The sequence below is a fragment of the Rattus rattus genome, chromosome 2 (genome assembly GCF_011064425.1).
Source record: "Rattus rattus isolate New Zealand chromosome 2, Rrattus_CSIRO_v1, whole genome shotgun sequence".
NCBI classification, from domain to species: Eukaryota; Metazoa; Chordata; class Mammalia; order Rodentia; family Muridae; genus Rattus; species Rattus rattus.
The window spans coordinates 33,674,231-33,698,036 of record NC_046155.1 but is presented as its reverse complement, the minus strand read 5'-3'; the positions used below and the strand labels follow the sequence as shown (position 1 = coordinate 33,698,036).

Here is a 23,806-nt window from a genome sequence, read left to right as displayed (position 1 = left end):
CTCTAATACACTGCTATAGTTAGTCTTTTTAACTTATCATTTGTTTAGTCCTTGTCCTAGAGTAGACAATTTTAGTAACAGACAATTTATTTCTAGTTCATTTTTCCAAATGTTGTGTCTCTCTCCCCTTGCCAGTTTGTAGTAATACAATAAGCTTCTGGAAGAAAATTTTCAGTTGTATTCCACACTACTATTTTCTCTTATGCTTGTTGATGGGAGCTAAGATTTCTTTTGTCTCTTATTTATAATGCCTTCTGGCCAAATTGTGAATGCAGGTAGTCAGAGCTACACATGTGTATCTAAATGATTACCTTGACAAAGCCTTTCTCTTTAGGCCACATTCCCATGCTTAGGGTCAATTCTTTGAAAAAGAAAAAAACCCGAGACTGTATATATGAAGTTCAAATCCATGACTTTGTGTATCCTACCTACCAGAGTGCCATCCTCCGCCTTTGTGAAAATCCTCTCCTAAGAATTCTCTCAATTGTGAAGTTAGTAGAGAAGTGTTCACTAGATCATCTTGGGTTGAAAAGAAGGCCTGCTCCTGATTTTCATCAGGAGGGTAACACCCTGACCCTTCAGATTTAGACTTCCCTTTGAGACAAGAGCAGGACAAGTCAACTCTCTCCTGGGTGGAGCATTGAGTCCCAGTACCACTTTAGCAATAGTAAGTGAATGTTGGAAGAAATCTCTGCATTCTCCACAGGTTTTCCTAAAGCCTCTCATGGGCCTGGAAGCAAATTTTGACTGAAAAATAGATGGATTGTATTTAGCGATATTCTTTCATCAAACCTATGATTTTACTGTATAGTCTTTGAGGGGCATCCAGGCCCCAGACAAAATCAAAATGGTTCCATTCTGGAAATTGCTTGAAGTAGCGTAGATTTGTAATTTGGGGAAGTATCCTGGCTACATCTTGAGGAGTGACAAGCACATCATGTCCACCAGCCCAGATGGCAGTGGGCACCTTCATGGCAGTCAGGTCATACAAGGGAGGGCGACTCTGTGAGAAAGACAAAAGGTAATCATGAAAAGACACCTTCATTAGCAACATGCAAATTCAAATGAATGGGAAGGCTACAAATGAGTATCTGCTGTGAGCATAGCTGTCAGACAAAGAGGGGGGTGGATTTCCCATGCAATATATTATCCCTGCCTTCAGGGAGTTTGTAAAAGATGTACACTCAAGGAAAGATATCTAACAAGGCATTGAATTCAGACTTTGAAGGGTGGGGTGGGTTTTGACTGGTGTGGTGGTTTGAATGAGAATGGTCCCCATAAGCTCATATATTTGAAAACATGGTCTCTAGATGATGGAACCGTTCGAAGAGTTGCAAAAGTGTGAATTTGTTGGAGGAGGTGTGTCACTGGAAGTGGGATTTGAGATTGCAATATCCATACCATGCCCAGTGTCTCTTTCTGCCTCGTGGTTTTGCCTCAAGATTGGACCTCTCTACTACTGTTCCAGTGCCATACTTGCCTGTCTGCTGCCATGTTCCCTAGACTCTAACCCTATGAAACCATGAGCCCCAAATAAAACCCGTTCTTTATATGTTACTGTGGTCCTGGTGTTATATCATACCATCAGAAAAGTAATGAAGAAAACAGGTAAAACTGTACGTTGGAGGGCCTTCCAGGGAAGGACCATAACCAGGAGCAAAAAACTTACCAATGTACCACGCTAAGGAATCCTGAACTTGTTAGAAATTTTGAAACAAAGCAGATGTATTTTTCAGATCTCTTGTTAATACAGATAATGGATGAGCTATGGGAGGACTAGAGAGGCATAAGTTGAAGATTGATCTACCAAACTCAGAACAAACAGTGCGGATTCTCTAAATTAAAAGCTCCAGGGATGATTAAATTACCCCCAAATAATAAGAGGAATCGGTGAGGAATCTTAGGGGAGTGCCAATAGATAAGAGGGTTGGGAAGATGAGTAGCTAATGTAAGGGCATGGGAAGGGAGGAGCCCAGAGCACTAGATTATAGAAATTCAGGACAAGGGTAATTGATACAAAGGGGAGAAGAGAAAAGTAAAATTTCTAATTAAAGCCTACGAGCAGCTGTAAGTAGAGTGCTGAATAACAGGAAAAGATCCCAAATAGATTCTCCCGAAGGTTAGGAAAGAACGGAGGGGAGGTACGTCTTTTCTACTTCTGTCTTTAAAAGCATTGGAAGAAATAGTGACAGAATGAGGATTTCAAAATGCCAATGGATTGAAGGAAGGTTTATTTGCTTATATTTTGTAAAGGATGGGGGCTCTTGTAATAGTGGCTGGTACCAAAAGCACTTTACAGATTCAAAGCAACCCCATCAAAATTCTAATAATTGTCTTTATAGATGGATGAAAATGTCAAAAAACTGGTATGGAAACAAAATAGGACATAAATAACCAAACCAATTCTAAGCAAAAATATGCTAGAGATATCAGAATTTCTGATTTCAAATGTACTACAGTTAGAGTGGGACCTTTTCCCTCCTACTGGGTGGTCTCAGCCAGCCTTGATATGAAGATATATGCTTAGCTTTACTGTATCTTCTCATGGTGATATCAATGGGAGGCCTATTCTTTTCTGAAGGGAAATGAAGGAGCAATGGATCTGGGGAGGGCAGGGAGGGTGAATAGAAAGAGGGAAGGGAGAGGAGGCTACAGTTGAAATGTATAATGTACTGAATAAATAAAATAATATAATAAATTATTATTTTTTTTTTTACAAAAGCTCTTGCTACTTTTACAAAGGACCTGGGTTCACAGCAACCAGATGGCAACTTCCAACTGTAATTCAGTTCTAAGGAACCAAATATCCTATACTGACCTCCACTGTTAGAAGTTACATAACATGGTATTCATATCACACCAGCAAAATATATATGTAAAACAAAGATAAATCTTTAAAACATCATGTAAGAGATTAATTTTGTCAATATTATCACCCATTTATCAAGTACTAAATGTGTGATTCTATATGCATGTTTGCATTTTCCTTGTTTCGTTACAATAAAATATTTTAGAAAGTTAAAAGAAAACAAGTAGACCATCTGAATACAACATAAGACTCAGAAGTTAATGACACACTCACAAAGGTGTAAAAACCAGGCACTGGAGAAAAGACAAGCTTTGCAACAAATGGTGCTGGGAAAACTGGAGGTCATCACATTTAAAAATGAAAGAAAAACGCACACTGTAGAAACAGTGGCTCACACTGTAGAAAAAGTCAATTCAAAATTTAACTTCAATGTGATTATTTAACATTTACAAGTCCAGTTCCAACCCAAAGAAGAAGAGAAAAGCGACTAAAGGCATAGTAAAAGCCAAAGTGCTAAATGAGTGTACAACTCTATGTTTGTCTCCCTCAGAACAACTGTGTATTTATTTAACCAGGATGTGAGTAAAGATTGTTGTGAAACAATTTCCATCATTATTCAATCTGTTTTTAACAAAATTTCTTTAATTTTTTTGTATCATTGGTTATTTCTTACTGTCATTTGAAATAAAGAAGCAAGAGTAATGGTTATGTAAAGCTAATATACATGCTAAAAATTGAGACAAATATTTATATATCTAATATCTAATACTTCTAGGTAGAGCGAATGCAAGAGGTTTACTTTCCTTTTTGTCTGCTCCTTCATTTCAAAAAAGTCTGTGAATTACAAAGGTCCTCAGATTCATAATAATAATAAAAAACTACCAGTACAAATGTCAGAAGTTATCAGATAGGGCTGTTTTCACTCAAATAATTTCTCATCAAAATTTCTCAAAACCCTATGCTGCGATTGGTTTCTGAGTGGCTCACCTGGTTGTAGTGATTCATATTTTCAGCCTCGCTTCCCCAGTCGTAAGCTCTGAATTCATCAGACTGGTAAAGCTGAAATGAATGTTTTAGAGAGAGAATATTCAGTGTAGGAATTGTGAGAATGACAGAGAATTTTAGAGGAAATATTAGGTGGGGACGGAAAAAGGTGCTGGGTTCCCAGATGGAAATAAATGTCTCATCAGTATGGAGAATGCTGTCCAACACAGAGAGATGAAGATGGTTTTTCTTGATTTGAAGGAAGAACCTCACAGCCCCATTAGGAAGTCAAATTCAGTCTGGAGGTTCCTCAGAAAATTGGACATTGCACTACCTGAGGACCCAGCTATACCTCTCCTTGGTCTATACCTAAAAGATGCTCCAACATACAACAAAGACACATGCTCCACTGTGTTCATAGCAGCCTTATTTATAATAGCCAGAAGCTGAAAAGAACCCAGATGCCCTTCAACAGAGGAATGGATACAGAAAATGTGGTATATCTATACAGTGGAGTACTACTCTGTTATCAAAAACAATGACTTCATGACATTCATATGAGGTAACCCAATCACAGAAAACACACATGGTATGCACTCACTGAGAAGTGGATATTAGTCCAAAAGCTTGGATTTCCCAAGATACAATCCACAGACCACATGAAACTCAAGAAGGATGACCAAAGTGCGGCTGCTTTACTCCTTCTTAAAAGGGGGAACAAAAATATTTATAGGAGGGTATATGGAGGCAAACTTTGGAGCAGAGACTGAAGGAACAGCCATTCAGAACCTGCCCCACAAGTGGCCCATATATATGTACAGCCACTAAAACTAGATAATATTGATGAAGCTAAGAAGTGCATGCTGACAGGAACCAGATATAGCTGCCTCCTGAGAGGCTCAGCCAGAGCATGTCAAATACAGAGGCGAATGCTAGCAGGGAACCATTGAATTGAGAACAGGACCCCCATTGGAGGAATTAGAGAAAGGATTGAAAGAGCTGAAGGGCCTTGCAACCCCATAAGAACAACAATGCCAATCAATCAGAGCTCCCAGGGACTAAACCACTACCCAAAGAGTACACATGGACTGACCCATGGCTCTGGCTGCATATCTAGCAGAGGATGGCCTTGTTGGGCACCAATGGAAGGAGAAGCCATTGGCCCTGCCAAGGTTGTATCCTCAGTGTAGGGTAATGTTGGGTGGGCAGAAAGGGGGGTGGATGCAGAGGGGAACACCATTATAGAAGAGGGAGAGGGGGATGGGATAGGGGGCTTATGTCCGGGAAACCGGAAAAGGGAATAACATTTGAAAAGTAAATAAAAAAATCTAATGAAAGAAAAATAAAAAAAAAATTTAAAAAAGTCAAATTCTAGACACCTCTCCTTGGAGGAAGCTTCAGTGTACCCTTTACTTCAGCTGAGGGCATATTTTATCAGCTCTTACTTAAAATGGGATTGATTTGTGTCACACAATTGTCTACCACAAAACTCTTTCTCTTGAAGTCCAGGAAAATCAAAGTAGGAAGAGGTAGCAAGGACAAAGTGGAGATGATATGCTCATCTGCTCTTGACAAGCTTGTTGAGAGGGCAGATTGTGAACTTTTGCATTCATTTCATTCATTGAAACAAGTACAGGGCTGATTTTCTGTGACAAAGGTGTTACCTGTTTTATATGCAGAATGTTCTGGATTGATGATCCAGTGGGAGCATGGGACATGTACACATCCAGTCGACTCTAGGAAGTTAAAAGCAGTCATCTAAGGGAGTGAACTACATCTCTCAGAGACAGAGAACAGCTAAGAGTGCATAACAAATACTGGTCCTTTGAAAAAGACAGCAAACCTTCTCTAGGAATATGGGTATATGTGAGACATTGGACTATGAGTAGACTTGGGCAATTTGGTGATGTGTTTCCTGACTTTCCTACACTAAGTCTGAATCTTGGTGCAGAGAGAAACAACCAGCAGAAGGGCTATGTGCAAACACAGGGGTTGCATATACAGGCACAGGGTTGATGTGTGCAAAGCAGACATGTAGGCTGCCTAAGAGAGACGACGATTCCTAGATTTCAGGTCTGGGTGTTGTTATTTACCATCTTTAGGACTTTGCTCAAATTTAAAAAAAACGTATTTGAGGTTTATATATTTTTTTTATCTACAAAATAAATATATTAGTCTAGTAGATGTGGCAGGGCACACTTTTTAATCCTAGCACTGGGTAGTAGGGATAGGATCAAAGGCAAAGGAATTGTGAGTTCAAGGCCAATCTACGCTACAGTGTAAGACCATGTTTCAGAAAACCATAAAAATAAGTCAGTCAGTCAGTCAGTCAGTCAGTCAGTCAGTCAGTAAATCCATTATAACTCATGTTCTCAACTGTTAGGGTCTTGTGGCAAGATAACATGCTGTAAGAATGTAAGACTAAAATGGGAAATCCGTTTGTTTGGAAGACTATTTTAATCTTCATGGAGATCATGGAGTAAAAATAATGGGGGTCAAATAATACCCATGCTTGTACTTTAGATCGTAATGGCCAATGGGAAGGGAACCCATTGAAATCTTGACTTCTGATCAAGTTAACCTCTTGATCAGTTGATCTTCATGGGTGTAGCCTCTAAAAGCACTGGGGAAGAGATGGGGTGGTGAACAGCTCCTTTGGAAATGGGTTCCTTTTAACAGTCGTGTATTCTTTCTAATTTGTAATTGTTAAATTTTTACGGGAATATAGCAGGGAGGGCTATGCAACCATACTACTCCCCAACTGCAGGTTTCTTCTCCTTCTTGGATTCTCATCAGGAAACTTCCTAATAAAACAGAAGTGTAACATCTTCCTGAGTAAGAGATTCCATTTCTTTCCATTCTGTACTAATCTTTCCATATTAAGCCACGGATTTTATTCAAATTCAGATGCACACATTAATGACTGAATATGTAGTAAATGCACTGCTTACTCAAATGTCTCCTTTCCTAGAATTTTATTTTTAAATTAACATCCCAGAATGAAGTAAACTGAAATTGCTGTAAGTTGTAGCTGCTTGCAAACAAGGGAGAATTAACTTGACACTCATTAGGAAACATTCAGTCTCCTAACGTGAACAGAGGATGGAGCCTTTCCTTTTCCAATTCTGATGACTGTGGTCTGTTGAGATACCCAATCCTTCATGCATATCAAATATTGGCCTTTAAAGGATTTTTAAAGGTTTGCAACACTTATGCATTTATATATATACTATATATTATATTTATATAGTAAAAGAGATAAACATAAATCAAAGGAAAGCTGGAAATTCTTCAAGCATCAAGTGTAGATATAATTATTATACACACCATATTCATATTTTTTTTGTTGAATCCAGCCCACAAGGACATAAATTCACTACACATTGGTCGGAGTAGCTTTTTGTTGCAGACTGTGACATAAGACATCTTTGCCTTCTTATCTTCTAAAAAGAAACCTTTGGTACCAAACATAAGCTGTAAAAATACAGAAAAAAATATAATGTTTTAAGATGTCTCCTTAAGTACCTTGCATTTCCTTCATTGTAAGAGTGAGCCAATTTGGGAATCTATTAGTATTTGCATTTCTTTTCCTTAGTTGGGGTCCAGTAGGCATCTGTTTCCAAATGCAGAAGGTCAAACATTGTAGCCCCAAGTTTTCCTCCAGATTACAGGGGGCTCCACTATGGAGACGTAATCTGTCTAAACAGAAAATGCCATGTTTTCACTCTGCAGTAAGATGAAGGACGTTTTCACTTTAAGATGAAATGCTGCACTGCACAGAAAGGACACATGGGTCTTATCTGTATTTCTCATGTACACAGTGGCTGTGTATTTCTGTCCCAAATTAGCCAGTCTTCACAGCCAAAAGTAGATAATGAAATACCAAAGAGAAGTTAGCCCTGGGCATCAAGTCCATGATGAAGAGATGGCTGGAGAGATGGCTCAGTGGTTAAGAGCACTGACTGCTCTTCCAGAGGTCCTGAGTTCAATTCCCAGCAAACACATGGTGGCTCACAACCATCTGACATGGGATCCGATGCCCTTTTCTGGTGTGTCTGAAGAGAGTGACTGTATAGTCGTATACATAAAATAAATAAATAGATCTCTAAAAAAAGTTTTAAAGAAAATCCACTATGAAGCCACAAGGACAGCAGGTTAAAATATCTAGGGCTTGTGAGCATAAGCTTGGGCGGATCACCCCTGAAGTCCAGGAACTGTAAAGAAAGCCAGTGTTGAGTGAATTAGCGAGTTGGGTCTTAAAGAGGCAGGGCACTTCTGGCAGGAAGGAATATACACAGTGATAGGATGAAGCATGATCAGGCTCACATCTGAGATTTGAAAGAAGAGCAATTCATTTCACAAAACTAATATTGCTTATAGATGGATGTGTCTATTCCACATTTTGTTTCAGAAAGTAATTTGTTCAGCTGAGTGTGGTGGCAGAGGGATTAGAAACAGCGTGATTGCTGTAGGTGCAATGATTGTAGTGCTAATTTAGTGGGGTCTCAAAAGACCATGAGAAAGAAAAAGAAAGAAAGAACAAAGGAAAGAAAGAAAGAAGAAGGAAGGAGAGAAGGCAGGCAGGCAGATGAACAGACAAAAAAAAAAACCCAACAAATTAATTCAATCAACCATGACCACATGTAGATAGACGTCAAAGCTAATCGATGACAACATATTTTGAAATAGATAGTTGTTACCTTATCGCTGCTCAAAGTAAACAAGGCAATGAGACCAGTGTGTAACCTGTCATTTGGCTGTAGGAAAATATCTTCTTTGTGTCGCTCACTAATATTTCCTTTCATTCCCACAACTCTGGGCCTTGTCTTTTTATAAGAATTATTTTGATTGTCTAGTTGGCTTTCTGGTTTCATTTTTGCACAAATTCACTTTTACCATCACTACAAACTCATAAGACAATATTAACAAGTTATTCATGTTATGCTTCAAGATATGCTATTTGCGGCTACAAGAAACTGAAACCAATGGAAGATAAAACCAAAACAACTCTTGGGTGAATACAAGAGTTCCAAACACATGATTGTTTATTGAACAATTATTTTATTGCTTAAAAGTGATCAATAATATTTAGATGAATACTTGAACTATTAGATGCTGAGGTATTGGAATAATTCTAGGTATTTTAATAGAGTAAACTCTCATGTGGATAAAATGTAAGTTAGTGAGGGTTTTCTAATGTGGAGTGAAGACATCCACAATCACATGTAATTTGAAGGACGTCTAGTGAACTCACTGACTTGTCCAACTAAACAGACCATTAAAATGCATAAGGAAATAGCAAACTGGTGTAGAGCTCACCTCAGCTCATGTCTACACTTGCCTGTGTGTAAGTGACTGGTTTAGTAAGTTGCATATGCTACCTCCAGATGCTGTGACACAGATATACACCATGCACACATTCTATGGATTTTATCTAAAGTTCCTATTTCTATTTTATACAGATTAAAAAAAAACAATGAGAATCTAGAGCACAAGATGAGACCCTGAGATAAAATTTGGCAAAACAAGAAGCCTACCTTGATCATGGATCTTGGAAGTAGAAAAAAACTGGTAAAGATGCTTGTGGGATATTTGAATGAGATCACAGGGCCCAAGGCAAAGTTCATTTTGATTCTCTGTGCCAGTTCAGGCATGGTGGAAAAGGCTATAAACCCTGGGAAAATGGGAAAAAAGACAATCTTGTACAAATTCTATATATGTATGCAAGATTTTAGTCAATTAGAGCGAATGGATTGCTGCATTTTTTTATTTCAATTTCCTTCTTCAGGGATCGAGGGGATGAATTGGAAAGGTTCTCTGATATATTCTACCAAGATAATCAAGTTCTAGCAAGTCGAGAGTCTATAATTTTCTCTAATTCTATTGCTAGACAACTTAATTCATTGAGAGGAAATGGTGGTAGCTGCTGAGTGAGGAATGATCTGGTAAAGCAGTCACTTGCTTGGTGAATTATAGAAACCTTCATTCCTGAGCGTGCGAGCATGCGGGTCACCCACAATTTTAAGATGCCTGGTGAGTCACTAAGCTTCTAGAAGTAAACAGTTCACAAGACACAAATAAAGCAGTCCTTTCTACCCTTGTTTGCAAGTTTTCCACAAGTTTTCTGGTCTAGCATAGAGTAATATTTCATTGTTATTTTCCTTGGTGCCTTCCTGGATGTTCAGACCTTACCCACACCATTTCTAGCTTCCCAAAGGGAAGTTGTTTTCTTTGGATCCACTGTAATACCAGACAGGCTTAGGTGTCTCCATTTGCTCTCCTTTTTTCCCCTAGCAGTAGCATGTTACCCATTTATATCCTTGAGGAAAAGGGTAGGGATCAGTATTGCATCTGAGGAAGCTATAGTGGCGTGTCTGGGTAGTTTACTTTCCCAAGATGCATTGTCTGGTCTCTGCTGGAGACATACTCACAAACACACATGGAAATACCGAACTGTTAACACTGCTTAGATCAAGGAAATTAGCTGAGCCACTGACGCTACCAGGTAGACAGCTCGCCTTCCGAGGATGTTTGGGAATGTGTGGGAATGAGTTCTCTGGTTGTCACGACAGTGCACTTTATGAACCTGTATGTGCTAGAGTCAGGGTTAGTAAACAACCTCAGAACAATGGATCCTTCCCTCATGTAAAAAAAGTTTCTGCTCTAAAGGCAAGAAGTCTTTAACTAAGCGTGTTCATGCCCAAAAGTAACAAGTTGTAACAGGGTATGATGGTCTCATCTACTTCGTTTTCTTTGAAGATCAGTAAGCATGTAAGTCCTGTCCACTTTCACAGTTACAAGTCACTTCTTTCTCCCTTTATATTGTCTCCTCAGTGTCTCTGCATTCCATTGGTGGGGTCTAACCAATCTGCTCTGAATCTATGTTCTGTGTCAGTCAGGTTGTTTGGGAGATCAAGGGAGGAGACATACGGAACACAGATCCCTAAACAGATCAAATGTTCAGAAAGTACTGGATCTGATATAATTATGATGTGATTATCTGGCGTCCTTTGGCTCTTCTTTTGGTATGTTGATAATCCTTTTATCTGTGTTCCCTTCTGCTCGCTTTATCTTGTAAAATACCTATAAGCACACAGAACAGGCCAGCATCTCTTTTTGGTGATTAATAGTAATGGCAGTAATTGATGTACTTATGCAATATGGAAATATTATAAGGCTCATTTTTTTCCTTGCTGTTTTACCCAACCTAAAATGTCACAACGTCACATGACTAAGTCTCCTAAAGACACTTTACTGGAAGACGGGTAGCAAATTCAAAATTCTGCCTTCGTTTACTCCATCTGTATTTATTCTCTTCACGCCTTTGTTTGGAACAAGAGCTTTGCCTTCTTTTCAAAATGTCTTTGGTAAGCCTGGGGCAGGTGTGCAACTCAGGTACCGCTGAGCCCTTGGCTGGAGTGACGTCTGAGTCCCTGGGACCTGGGCCCAGTGTTACAGATAAAAAGCAACCAAGTGTCTAGGAAATCGTATCTACACTTGAAAATTGAGAACAGGTTAAACTATTTTAATTTTTACTTACCTAAAAGCTACTTGATTAAGTGTTAAATCAGATCAGAAGGTTGGTTGATTTCTTAGAGCCAGTTTGGGTGTTTCGACTCACAAACAAACGTGACCAATTGGTTTGCAATTGCTCAGTTTACATTTGAGCCTCTCCCTTTTAATTTATTTAAATTGCACCGGGTTGTGAGGCAGGTGTGACTGATAGGGAGTCTAAGCTTTTTCTGATTTGTCCTCTTGCCTTAGGCTTTGTCCTCTCAGCTTAAAAGGGCATCTGAAAACCTTATCTTTAGAATTATCTCATTGAACTTTGGACAAAAACTGATTCTGGAAACTTGTGTCAATCACCATGACTTGTGTGTGACTATGACCCAAAAGGAGGGTTGGGTTGGTCCTTCATACTCATAGACCCTGTACTACAGGCTCCCAGATACCCAGAATAGGAAGAACAGGAAGGTTTTTCTCAGCACAGGACAGAGAATGGAGGGCATTCATTGTAAATAGTAAGCAATTATTTCCATCCAATTTAAAGGTCTGACAACATCGACTCTTGTAAACATACCTATTGTAGTGCCCAGTGAATGTCCAATGAAGTACAACTTCTCCTGACCAGTTTTATTCACAATGAAGTCTATTATCCCTGGGAGGTCATATTTGGCCATTTCATCAAAGCTGCAAAATGAAACAATGTATAAACACATACAATTCGAGTTTTAAAACTCAGGCACTTGCTTGATTCTTTTGTACGTAGTAACTCAGAGCCATCTACTTATTCTGGGTGTATCTCATTAAGCACTCCGTTAAATGTAGACGATTGCAGTCTTGTATGCATTTATTCTGTTTGCTTTTCTGACAGCAGGGAAGGCCTCAGGACTAAGCAGCTTCTCTCCGGTGGGCCTTCTCCCTCTTCACACTCCTCCCTGTTCCCCTTTCTCATTATCATTTTCTATTTTGCGCTTGAATCCCTATGGTATTGGTAACTGTTATTTAACACCCATCCCCGTTGTCATTTATGATCCTGTCATTTGCTAGCTGAGTAACAGAGAAGTTGTTTAAATATCCATTTGAGAAATGAACTGCAATGTGGCTTAGATTGTATGGAAGAAATGACTTAACCGGATGTGTGTTCTCGTTCTCTCTCTCTCTCTCTCTCTCTCTCTCTCTCTCTCTCTCTCTCTCTCTCTGTGTATATTCAATATCCTATAATACCAATAGCAAAATCCCACGTTCATCAGCATTCATGGAGAACAAAGAGGACCGTATCAGATTCAGTAGGATGAAGCACCCCTGAGCTTGTAAAATTCACACAGGAGGAGATCAATAAATTGATCCAATGAAGGGTGAGAGAATTGTAGTGGTACCTCACAGGGAAATAGCCCCAAGCTTCTCGCCAAAGATTAGAGATACAGAATGTTTCCCTAATCGTGCCCATTCTCCACAAACTGGAAAACTATGTGTCCCTTTCCTTTACTCTGCCAGCCCTATTCAGGGTGCGATGAATCTTAATTGGTACAAAAAGGATGTGATCTCAGTCCTAGGCAGGATGCAAGTCAACATAGTATTTAGGTCCTTTGGAAGGGAAGCCTAAGAGGGAACAACCTGTCCTCTAGTGGCAGCAGAAAGCAATTTTACTAAAAAATTGTCAAAACACCAAAAAGATCTTATTTACTATTCATTAACATTTTTAAAACATCCTATTAGAGTTTTTCTTAAAAAGGTATGCTATGTAATCTTTCTCTTTTCCCTTCGGAGGGTTTCTTTTATTCTTGCTGCTGTCTATTTATTCGTTATTTGGTGTACAGTCACGTCATTTTAACAAAGACCTAACTATGGCTGGTGTCAAATTCACAGTATAACCCAGGCTAGCCTCTAACTCATGAGACTCCTCCTTCCTCCCCAGTACTAGCATTAAAAGTGCAAGCTACCACACCTGCCAACATGGAATATAATCTCACTTGTAAATTTTTTTTAAATAAATATAACATGCACACCATTTGTCCAAATGGATAGTCTAAGAGACAAGATTTAAAAAAGATACCAAGAAAATTAATTTTTCTTTCTACTTTCTACTTTAGGAAATATTAGAAGTCATGGTGATTTTATGACCTGAAACATTGTGCATTGGCCACAAATTTATATTTAAAGAAAGCCCCCTTCAATTTTCCAGAAAATTTACTTAGATGCAATTTACCTAAAGGCCCAGAATTTCTCTTCATTTACTGACAGAGTTTTGTGTCTTCTTGACCAAGTGTTCCCCCGACTGTTTCCCATCCACACGTCATAACCTGCATCAGCTAGAAGGAACCCGAGGCTTCCACTGGGGAAATTCTCAAGCCAGTAGGCATTGTCTGCAAACAAGGCATGCTGCATATAAACAACTGGCCGGGGACCTGGGTGTGAAGAGAGAAAGTAAGAGACATTTATATCCAGAAACAGTATAGACACACACACACACACACACACACACACACACACACACACACACACCACTTCTTCCCCTCTCATCACTAGTACATTAGTGTAGAGTATTGTATGTACATCACCCCTGCCAGAGGACAAGCTATATATCATGGTGCTGAGCTGACTCCTTGTGCATGCACCTGCTTCTTGATTTCTTAGGGAAATTTAAAATAGCTTCCATTTTGAGGAACGTTTTACAGATTTTGTGCAAACCAAGCTTTAAACAATCAAGTAACTTTTCTAAATTGTTTCCTTGGTGACAAGTTTCAGAGCAGAAACTTAAGCCTGATCGTGTCACAAGTCCAAGCCCACACCGGTGACTGTTCTTCTCTGTGCATGCATTTAACAGGTACCACTTTATGATGGCGTGGCTCGCAGTTTTTTAGCCGTCCCATAGGTAAAAATCAATATGTGTTCAATATAAACCATACTTCAACTGTGATTGTCATTTTTTTCTCCGGCTAGCCAGAGAGATATGATACTCTTTCTAAGTGCTGCACAGGGCTGACCAGCTTCCCCTCCTAGACAGCCATGCAATCACAAATGCACAGCCCTGCAGTGCTCTGTGGTTTTGAACTATATTTAGTTAGTTAGGGGCATTAAATATTTTTCCTGGTATTTCTACTTTACATTGGATTTATTAGTGCATAATCGGGTTCTGCATCTGCATAACCACACATCTGCACGAGTGTCTTGGAAGAGGCATGCAATGATGCAATTGTTTTTGATGGTAAATACAGTTATTAGATTTAAGGGGAAAGAGGAGGTACATGTAAGTAGGTCTTGCTCGTTTTCTCTCCCTGTTCCTCAGCTTTTGCTCAAGGGAGAGCATTTGCAAACTATGAAAACAGAATAAGCTCGCCATCCTTCTGCCTAGTTCCAAGTTCCTGGGGGAGAGAATGCTCTGTGGAATGGGAGGAAGCAAGGCTGTTGATTAAAACACAATGAAAAAAGAACAGCAATTTAATGACTAAATGTCCAGTCCAGGCTACTCAGGCAGCCCACATTTAAATTCTGTTTTTGTCCCCTGTTGTTTAAGTGACTCTGTGTTTCAGAAGCTGCCCGGTCTGGTCATCTAAATGAAGATGGTCAGTGTTGCTGGGAGCTTTAAGTGATTAAAAATGTGCATAGTGACACAGCTAACAAGTGGTTTTGAACTTCGTCTCTTTCCATAATTTTCTCTCCTTAAAGTTATTTCTATAAAATTCTTCTCTCCGTAGATTATTCTCCCTCAAGTTTGTTGCCTGATTTAATAAAGACAAAACTAAAATCAGTCAATCTTCAATCAATCAATCAATCAATCAATCAATCAATCAATCAACAGACAAGATCCAGGATGCTCTTCTAATTTGAAATGAAGGTAACAGTGGATTATGTTTAGTATAACCGTCTCCTAGAACAGATAGTCCATTATTCCATTGCAATATGTCTATTGGTTACTTGACATTTAAATCTAACTTGAAAAGCTATATTTTGTCCACCCACCATTCTGAGTTTTTTATTTGGAAGCCCATGATTCAAGTATGTCTTTTTTTCATAGGGGTAGAATGTAGCACGCTGTGCTTTTGATGGTTGGGCTACCCCTGAATATGCTTGGTAGGAAAGAGGCTGCAGGACCAACATGGTAAACAGGGTAAGCCAATGAACAGGCTACCCAGAATCCTTAGCAAATCTTTTGTTTACACTTATGTGACCCTCAGCTTAGGCTGGGTACAGTTAGCTTTTCCTTTTAGAGTGTAATTTCCATGCTTTTGCATGTTTGACTCCTCCTTCTAGAATCCGGACCTTTTCAACACCACACTCTTTCATTTCACAAACTGCCCCTTTGAGGATGGCTGCCTGAAATACCCTGTCATCTGACTCTCTGGTAATAGAAGAGACCCCGTGATTCTAGAAGAATCAGAGGAGGCACCTTTTGGGTATTCCACTGGAGTCAACTTCATTCCATCCAGCAAGCCTCCTTCTAAAAGTGAAGAGACTTGTTTTTGCCAAGGAGTCATTAATGGGTTAATAAAAGTAGTCTTCACTTTTTGGCGTTCACACCTAAGAATCAAGCATGATTTTCCTCAGAAAATGTCCGGTCCTTTGAGTCTTTAGAGAAGTGGAGGAAAAAGAATGAACTTCCTCGTTAGTCATTAAAAGGCTACTGTGGTAACTTAAACTGATTTGGACAACCCTGTCTCTCTCCTGGTGAATAGCTAGCTTTAAATTTCAGTCATGTATCTTTCCCCTGCACAAGACATGTCTTCTCCTGTACCTGAAAGCCCAGTCTGTCCTCTCCCATGGGGGATCCTGTTGATGGCAAGAATGTACCCGTCTGCAGTGGTGACATCATACTCTTCACTTGGGTAGCCATTGTACGTGATTATTTCACTCTGTAGTGGACATAGAGTTATTTGCCTCTCAGGAGACACCAGAACAAAACTAGACAAAGTGACAAACAAGTTAATGGAAGTAGATTATATAAAATCTATAGCTGTAGGTAGTTGTAAAATTAAATTTATTACATAAGCCATTGTAAAAATAAATGCTGGAAGGTATTTATTAAAATACTGGGGTGGGTATTTAGCATTGATTTTTTTTTGACAAGGTTATGTTTCTATGCTACTTGTCATTTGAATCTCCTCTAGACTTTAGAGCTGGAAAAAATTCCATGCCAATAGAATGCTGTCATGAGATATCTAAATGGCTTTAAATGTATGAGTTTAAAAAATATACATATATGTACTTATACATATACACACATACATATATATGACTTAACATGTTCTGCCTTTTACAGCTACCAAGAATCAGTCATTTAGTCAAAGGAGCCAATTTACCAGCTTGACACAAACTGTTTCTCTACTTAAGAGTTTTGCCACAGCAGGGCTGGGCCTTTTAAAATCGTACCACCCACTAATCCATTTTCTTCAAAGTACTTTGTAGGAGACTTACAGCATTCATCCACACTTCGGGATTCACTGTATTTTCAAAGAATCCACCAGCGCTTAAAGTTCCACGTATCAAACAAGCGGTTGTTAAAAATAGCCACATCACAGGTATGCCTGGCATAAAACAGTTAATGTTCGTGGATTAATCTTTTCCATCTCTGTTGATGACTAGAATTAAAATAGGAAAGGGGAGTGACAGCAGGGCAGGGAAGGCTGGCACTCTATGGAAGAATCAAATACAGGGGAAGTTACTTGGAGTCTTAGTGATCTATCCCATTGAACTTGGCCCTTTCAGGCTGTATTTTACTTAAGCTTTTGATGACCTTGTCTGTGTTCAGCTGTTAGTTTAGAAGACAAGTTTTGACATCGCGACAGATTATCCAGTACAGATGTCTGTATCCCCGCCATTCATCCCAGAGAGCAAGCAGAGACGATGAACAGATGGAGTTTCCACTGTCATCACGCTGTCAGTTTCTAGGGATGCGACCCTTTCCTGTGCACATTTCCCAACGTGTCCACATGCAGCCACACTTGGTTGCTATGGTTTCAAAGATCACATCCTCAAAGACAGGCCACCGCCGTCTGAGCAATCAGCTCACCCTGGCTGCTGCTAATGTCATCCAGTTTGTATATTTCCACCTCTCCACAAACTCGCTTCCTGACTGGGTAAGGATACTAATCCCTTTGTGTCTTAGTTCTTCCTTAGTAGTAGAAAGAGAAGAACATTATGACTTTTCTCACAGTGTGACCTTGAGGATGAAGGGACACAACAGACATAATACTACAATGTCAATTTCTTAGAAAGGCATCTGTTATTTTCCTTGCTGTTAAAATAAGACACTACTATCAGCTTTCCATTACTATATCCAATTAATGCCTACATTTTAAAAGCACATTTTTCTGCTCATGCATATAAGTTTGCATACATGCTACATCTGCTCTAACATCCTTTCTGTGGATGTTATATATCATTTAAAAATTGGAAATAATAATAGTATCTATTGAAGACATCTAAGAATTCACTTCATTTCAATGTCTAAGTTACATTACTTAAATATAGAAAAACTTCATAAATTTGTTACTAATAGTATCCTCACTTACAAGTAGCAAAGCGAAGGCTTCAAGACACTTACAATCTGTCCAAGGTCACAGAACCAACAGGTGACAACAGGTCTAGTATGGGCATGCAGACAGCCCCACTGCAGAACCCTAGCACCCGATGGCCACTCTCGTCTGCCTCCTGGCTGGGATGAATCTCCATTCTTACCTAGTTAGGTGAGCACCACCTGCCCAGAGGATTTCCGAACTTTTGCTTTTGACATCAGGCTGAAGAGTGAGCTATGGCTGCAGTGACAGTTAGAAGCTAGAGAAGTGACAAACAGGAAGCTGGTGGAAATGAGGAAACCTTGGAAAATGACACGCCCAAGGCGTCTCCCTAGCACACCAAATGCATGATGCACTTGTAGGTTGGGAAACAGTGGTCTACATGATGCCAGGCAATCAGTTTGGCTGACTCACTGATGTCTGCAGCTCCTGTCTGTCCCTGTTGGGAGGAATCAGTAACATTTTCATACGAGTGCTCCAAATGGGGAAAGCAGAATGTGTTCAGCATCCCATTGGACAAGCATCAGAGATAACAGGATCTCCTATCCCAAACCGACAGCGTCACAATGAGAACCCACAGAAACAATGTATGAAAGTATTGGTGTGGTGTGCGGGGAAGCACGTGACTGTGAGTCAGTCCAGGTGCAATCCAATTCTTGACATTAGAGCAGGGGGAGGGTGGTAGATGTCAAAGGACGTTGACCTCGAGTAAATTCTGGCAACAACAAATTTGATTGTGGATCCAGAAACCATTTAACTTCGTCCTTAAAGAAGGTAGAGATCAATGCCTACAAAGCTGAGGACACTTAAGCTCTAATTCCACGTGAGCAACACACAGTGGAGGGATGTGTGCTGCATCCTTCTGTTCTTTCCGTAAATCTACAGAAGCGAAGCTGCCAGCACCACACAGGCATTTCTGTTCTTTACCCCGAAGTCCTTTCAGAAATGAAACTATTATCTATATTTGTCCAAACCCTAGGATCCGTTTTGGTGGAATAAGATATTTCCTGATTACACAAAATGTGAAACGAAAGGTGAGTCTCAGCCTGTTGGAACAAGAAGAACTTAATCACTGCTCCACATTCATTTAGACTTTGTTGAAAGATTCAAACATGTTTGTGTCTGATTAACAGCATGATGGCATAGATAGGTGCACTTGTGTGAAATGGCCCAGAGCTTTCGACTGTAAACCAATACCTTTGACAAACTTTTGTGGACTCTTTGGAAAGTTCTAGTGTGCACAATTTCGTTGTTTTACTGTTGCTTTGTTGTCATGACTTCGTACAACAAAGCAACACTCATAACAACAACGTTGACCTTCCTAGAACTCGCAAAAAATTCCATAAAAAATTGAACTTGTCTTCAAAGTATTTTCCACTTTGACTTATATTTTAGTAATCTAAAAATTCTTGGTTTTCATTTTGCTTGTAGAGAAATACAAATATTATGCCAAATGAATTCAGATGATCTTTTTGGTAATAGTTTATCACCCTTCTTATATAAGCTTGCTATTTTTATAAGCATTCAATATATAATCAATTTAATATTTTATATGCTTTGTAGTAGTGTTTATGATATTTTTGGAGTACTGTGTAATATTAAATACAGTTCGATAATTCAATCATATTAATCTTGATTTAAATGAACTGAATTGAAACATCTTCATTTCCTATGAAATATAAAATAGTAGCTAGCCTCTGGTCTTTAGAAGCTCAGTTATTTCTTTTTTTCCTGTAAAGTTAGATGATATTAGAGCTGTAAAGTGATTATATGTGAAAATGTAAATTAAGAGGCAATATTTAGGAAGAAATATTTCTGATATTTCCATCAAAGAATCCTATCACAGATCAGAAAATTGTTTAGGAGGACCACCCATTCATTGGTCAAAATTGGTGAAAACAATATATCTTGGGCCAAAATAACATTTGCCTTGAGTGGGTTTGCCTCTTTTTTGTTTGTTTACTTTTTTGACAACAAAGCCTTTGTTTCTTTTCGCCTTTTTGAGTGGAGAATCTTGTTAGCATCAAATTCCTGTTTTCTTACCTATGGCTCAAGGTTTTCTTAAAAAATATATTACTTTGTGTTAGTGGTTCAAAATGATATTTTTATAATTATAATTCAAAGTTAAAATCTGATTTCTCATTTGCATAACACAATAGAAAGTAATGGGAATTTTGAAAAATAAAATACAATGCTTTTGAGATAAATTTTCCCTAGAGTTAGAAATCTATTTTGTGGAGTTGGATTTAAATACCTAATTTATTTGTATCCTAAAAGTCAGATCGGCTCAATAGTAGCATAGATATACATAAATGTGAATGTGTATGCCCATAGATGCTTAATTAGCACACTTAGGTTAGTGGAAGAATATTTTAAATTACATGTTAGAATTTTATTTCTCCATTCTTCATATAAAGCAAAATTGATAATACTCATGATTTATAAAATAAAGGATTATCTTGAGACGTCCTAACAAAATGACACTTTCAAAAATGTTAGTGACAATGAATCTGTTTTTCCACTACTAAATTACACACATCTTCAAAAATAATGCAGCGGTGATAAAGAGAGAGAAGAAAGAAATTCAAGAGGACAGATTAACCATAAATAATAAAAATGTTAAAGCTTTTTGAGGAGGCTGTAGCATAATCAAGCAGAACACACATCCATCTCCGTATAAATGATGCCAGGGAAAACCTCACATTTAAAGAGAGTTAGGGCCAAAAGTGCTGATAGCATGCCTTGGTAACACTCATGACTTAGTATAGGCTCAGGATGTGCCCATGGTAAAGGTCAAAGCTTTGTGAAAGGAAGGACTATTCTTCTCCACCTCCAAGCAGGTTCACCTGCCTCCCTTGCTTAATGCATTCAATTTATGTATGACATTCGCTACAGCACTGAATTTACATTTGAATTCTTGTAGGAGGTGTATTCAAATGCAGGTCCCCCAACTGGAATCCAAGCACACAGAATACTTAGTCAGGAATTTTGTTCATAGTCTTTCCCCCCTTTCAGTGTTGAATAAATTGTAATGACATATGCAGAAAGATGACACTAGTTTCTTTGTTATATATTTCTATCTTTTATAAGATCATATTTTATTCTGTAAAATTATGGAGAGACCACCTTCAGTGGTCCTTAGTGTCCCCGGAAATAAACATATTTAGTGTCAGATTACCTATTTTATCCCTCCCCACACACCAGCATTATCAAAATTCTGTTGAGTAAGGGAATGAATAGATGAGCCAGAAAAGTAGGCTTAATGACTATCACTAAATATAGATGATGATTTATTGAGTATTACTATGAGTCAGGCATCTTACTTTGATACTATTGCCAACTTGGCCACGAATACTGAATCTTCTTGCTTTTAAACACGTCAGTGAAAGATTTTCTTAACATTGTCTAGTGTTTAACCAGAGAGGGGCGATGTGTAGTCAAAATAAACCAATCACATTCTATGCTTTAACAAAATAAATCTTATTTTAATAAACACCACTGATTACTACTACAGTGAAAGACTACAACTTGATAGCATTCATTTCTGCCTCTCACCACCAAATTATCCTTGTAACTCGTGACTACTAGGACACAGATCATGGATTGATGCTCATATGGGGAAAAGATCGGTATCCTTATTTTTCATAGTTTTATTTTCCCAAATGATAAAGGTGTCTTTTAGCGTATGCTCTGTGGTTCTTATGAATGTAGCCATATGACTCAGCATGTGAACATATATGTCATTCCTGGGACAGTAGCACAGCTGGTATCAGGATATGTTCATTTGATAAAGATGTATACTGTAAGAGGAGCCTCCCTGTGATGATTTTGGTGCCTGACCAGCCAGCCTTCTCCTGCCAAGATCCTATCTTAATTATGAGGACACATTTACAGCTTCCTTATTTATGCCAAGAAATTCTTGATAAATGAGTATTTGCCAAAGATGTATTAATTACACATCATAAAATTACCTAGCTCCCATGGAACTCGGCGAACCACTTCATAACAGTAGGACACACTCTACATTAATTACTTATCAGTCGCTATTATTTATGGAGTCTAAACCTAGGTGGTAGAGAATGTAATTGAGTGATAAGATATATTTGATATTGTCTGTCAAGAAGTAGGGCTTCTACCCAAGTTCATTAGGAAGTAGAAAACCTTTACCCTCTCTGCTCCTTTTTTTTCTGATATTTATGTTTATTTTTATTTTTCTTAGTGGACCCTGCAATGCTTCCTATACAACACAGATCATCTTTTATTTTCTCTGGAATATCTTCTTGGATCCTTCAGCCTTCCATGCTCTTTTCTCACTTTGATTGAACTGAGAAGTCACAATACTTGTATAGACACTCACATACAGTCTGTTTATTGTTAGTGTATATTGTAATCCTGTTACCTTTACATGAATATGGTTATGTCCAGACCTAGATGTTAACCGTAGGAACATGTACAAGTCTTTAGGTAACTAGAACAATGAACATGTCAGTTTTATCTTGATTTTGATTACCTTATATAAATATTTTAGAATTTAGATTTCTCCTATATGAGTTATGAACACCTAACTCATAAACTTTGGCAAGGACCAAATGTGATGATGTGTGTCTTGTATGGAATTTGTGACATAGTTGCAATTTTATATATACTAATGTCTTATTTCTATTCACATCACCGTGTAGCTTCCTTCCCTCTTCCTCCAAGAGATAAAACAGCCCATGGATAAAATACTAGAGTCCATTATTTAGAAAGGGAATAATTGGTTGAATTATACGTTCATGCATACTCAACCTCTTCATATGTAACATATGGGAAGTACTATGACTTCCCATGGTATCTGTTAAATGTTTGATTGTTGCTACTATTTTTAAAATTTATTTAGAGGTGCTGTGGGTTGAATTTCACTTATGCTAGTCAAACTATTTCCTCCTGATGACACATTTTTAGTGCTTAGCCATAGTAGAGATAATTTCTATTATTATAAGAGAAAACATGTCTAAGTCCTATGAAGGTAAGAGAACACATTTTATGTTAATGGGTTAATGTTTTCCAGTCATATTATGGTCTATTTTGCTCCAATATTAAATAAGAATCCCCCTTTTTATGTAGGATTGTGGTTACAATGGAAATTGTATACTAAGAAATTATTTTTACATAACATTTTAAGTAATAATATCTGTAGACCTCTTTCCATGTAATTAGTATTATAGTAAATTCTTCTACTGTTTTATCCTATAATAGTCCATTAATATTATATTTAGCTTAACAGAATGAAAAATGTTAATTAGAATGTTTAATTTATTTATGGATGTAAATGTAGTGGTGCCAGAACTCAACCTTATTTTACTCTAGAGCTCATAGTTAAGAGTTATGCTATATACATAGACTTCATATTCATTTTCATTCTTAAAACAACTCATGGGTGTCAGAAGTGGGTGTAATTATTGTGTAAAAAAGAACATTGACTTTCTTTTTTTCCTTTTATTGGATTTTTTAAAATTTATATTTCAAATGTTATTCCCTTTTCCAGTTTCCTGGACATAAGCCCACTATCCCATCCCCCTCCCTTTCTTCTATAATGGTGTTCCCCTCCCCATCCAACCCCCATGCCTCCCCCTGACATTACCCTACACTGGGGGTCCAAGCTTGGCAGGACCAAGGGCTTCTCTTTCCATTGGTGCCCAACAAGGCCATCCTCTGCTACATATGCAACTGGAGCCGTGGGTCAGTGTTTGGGTAGTGGTTTAGTCCCTGGGAGCTCTGGTTGTTTGGCATTATTGTTCTTATGGGATTGAAAGCCCCTTTAGCTCTTTCAATCCTTTCTCTAAGTCCTCCAACAGGGGTCCCGTTCTCAGTTCAATGGTTTGCTGCTAGCATTCACCTCTGTATTTGACATGCTTTGGCTGGGTCTCTCAGGTGACTTCTATATCCGGTTCCTGTCAGCATGCACTTTCTAGCTTCATCAATCTTACCTAGTTTTGGTGACTGTATATACATGGGC

The 23,806-nt window shown here is 38.4% G+C and overlaps 1 protein-coding gene across 1 annotated transcript; it reads right to left on the bottom strand.

Moving 5' to 3' along the window:
• Window positions 1-769: 769 nt before the first annotated feature.
• Window positions 770-17,965, bottom strand: Lipn (lipase family member N). The gene is made up of 10 exons (XM_032895019.1): window positions 17,860-17,965; window positions 16,709-16,818; window positions 16,029-16,146; window positions 13,503-13,701; window positions 11,874-11,983; window positions 9,331-9,467; window positions 7,121-7,267; window positions 5,458-5,529; window positions 3,797-3,868; window positions 770-1,003 (listed from the first exon to the last, which is right to left on the bottom strand). Exons 1-10 carry the CDS (start codon window positions 17,963-17,965, stop codon window positions 770-772), a joined length of 1,305 nt encoding a protein of 434 aa, XP_032750910.1.
• Between the last annotated feature and the right edge of the window lie 5,841 nt (window positions 17,966-23,806).

Excerpts from the sequence above, each read along its gene's own strand:
- Lipn (XM_032895019.1), bottom strand. The coding sequence starts at position 17,965 with ATGGAGATTCATCCCAGCCAGGAGGCAGACGAGAGTGGCCATCGGGTG. Across the intron at positions 13,702-16,028 it reads AGGACAGACTGGGCTTTCAG|GTCCCCGGCCAGTTGTTTAT; the intron begins GTACAGGAGAAG and ends CTTCACACCCAG. Across the intron at positions 1,004-3,796 it reads ATATGAATCACTACAACCAG|AGTCGCCCTCCCTTGTATGA; the intron begins GTGAGCCACTCA and ends TCTTTCTCACAG.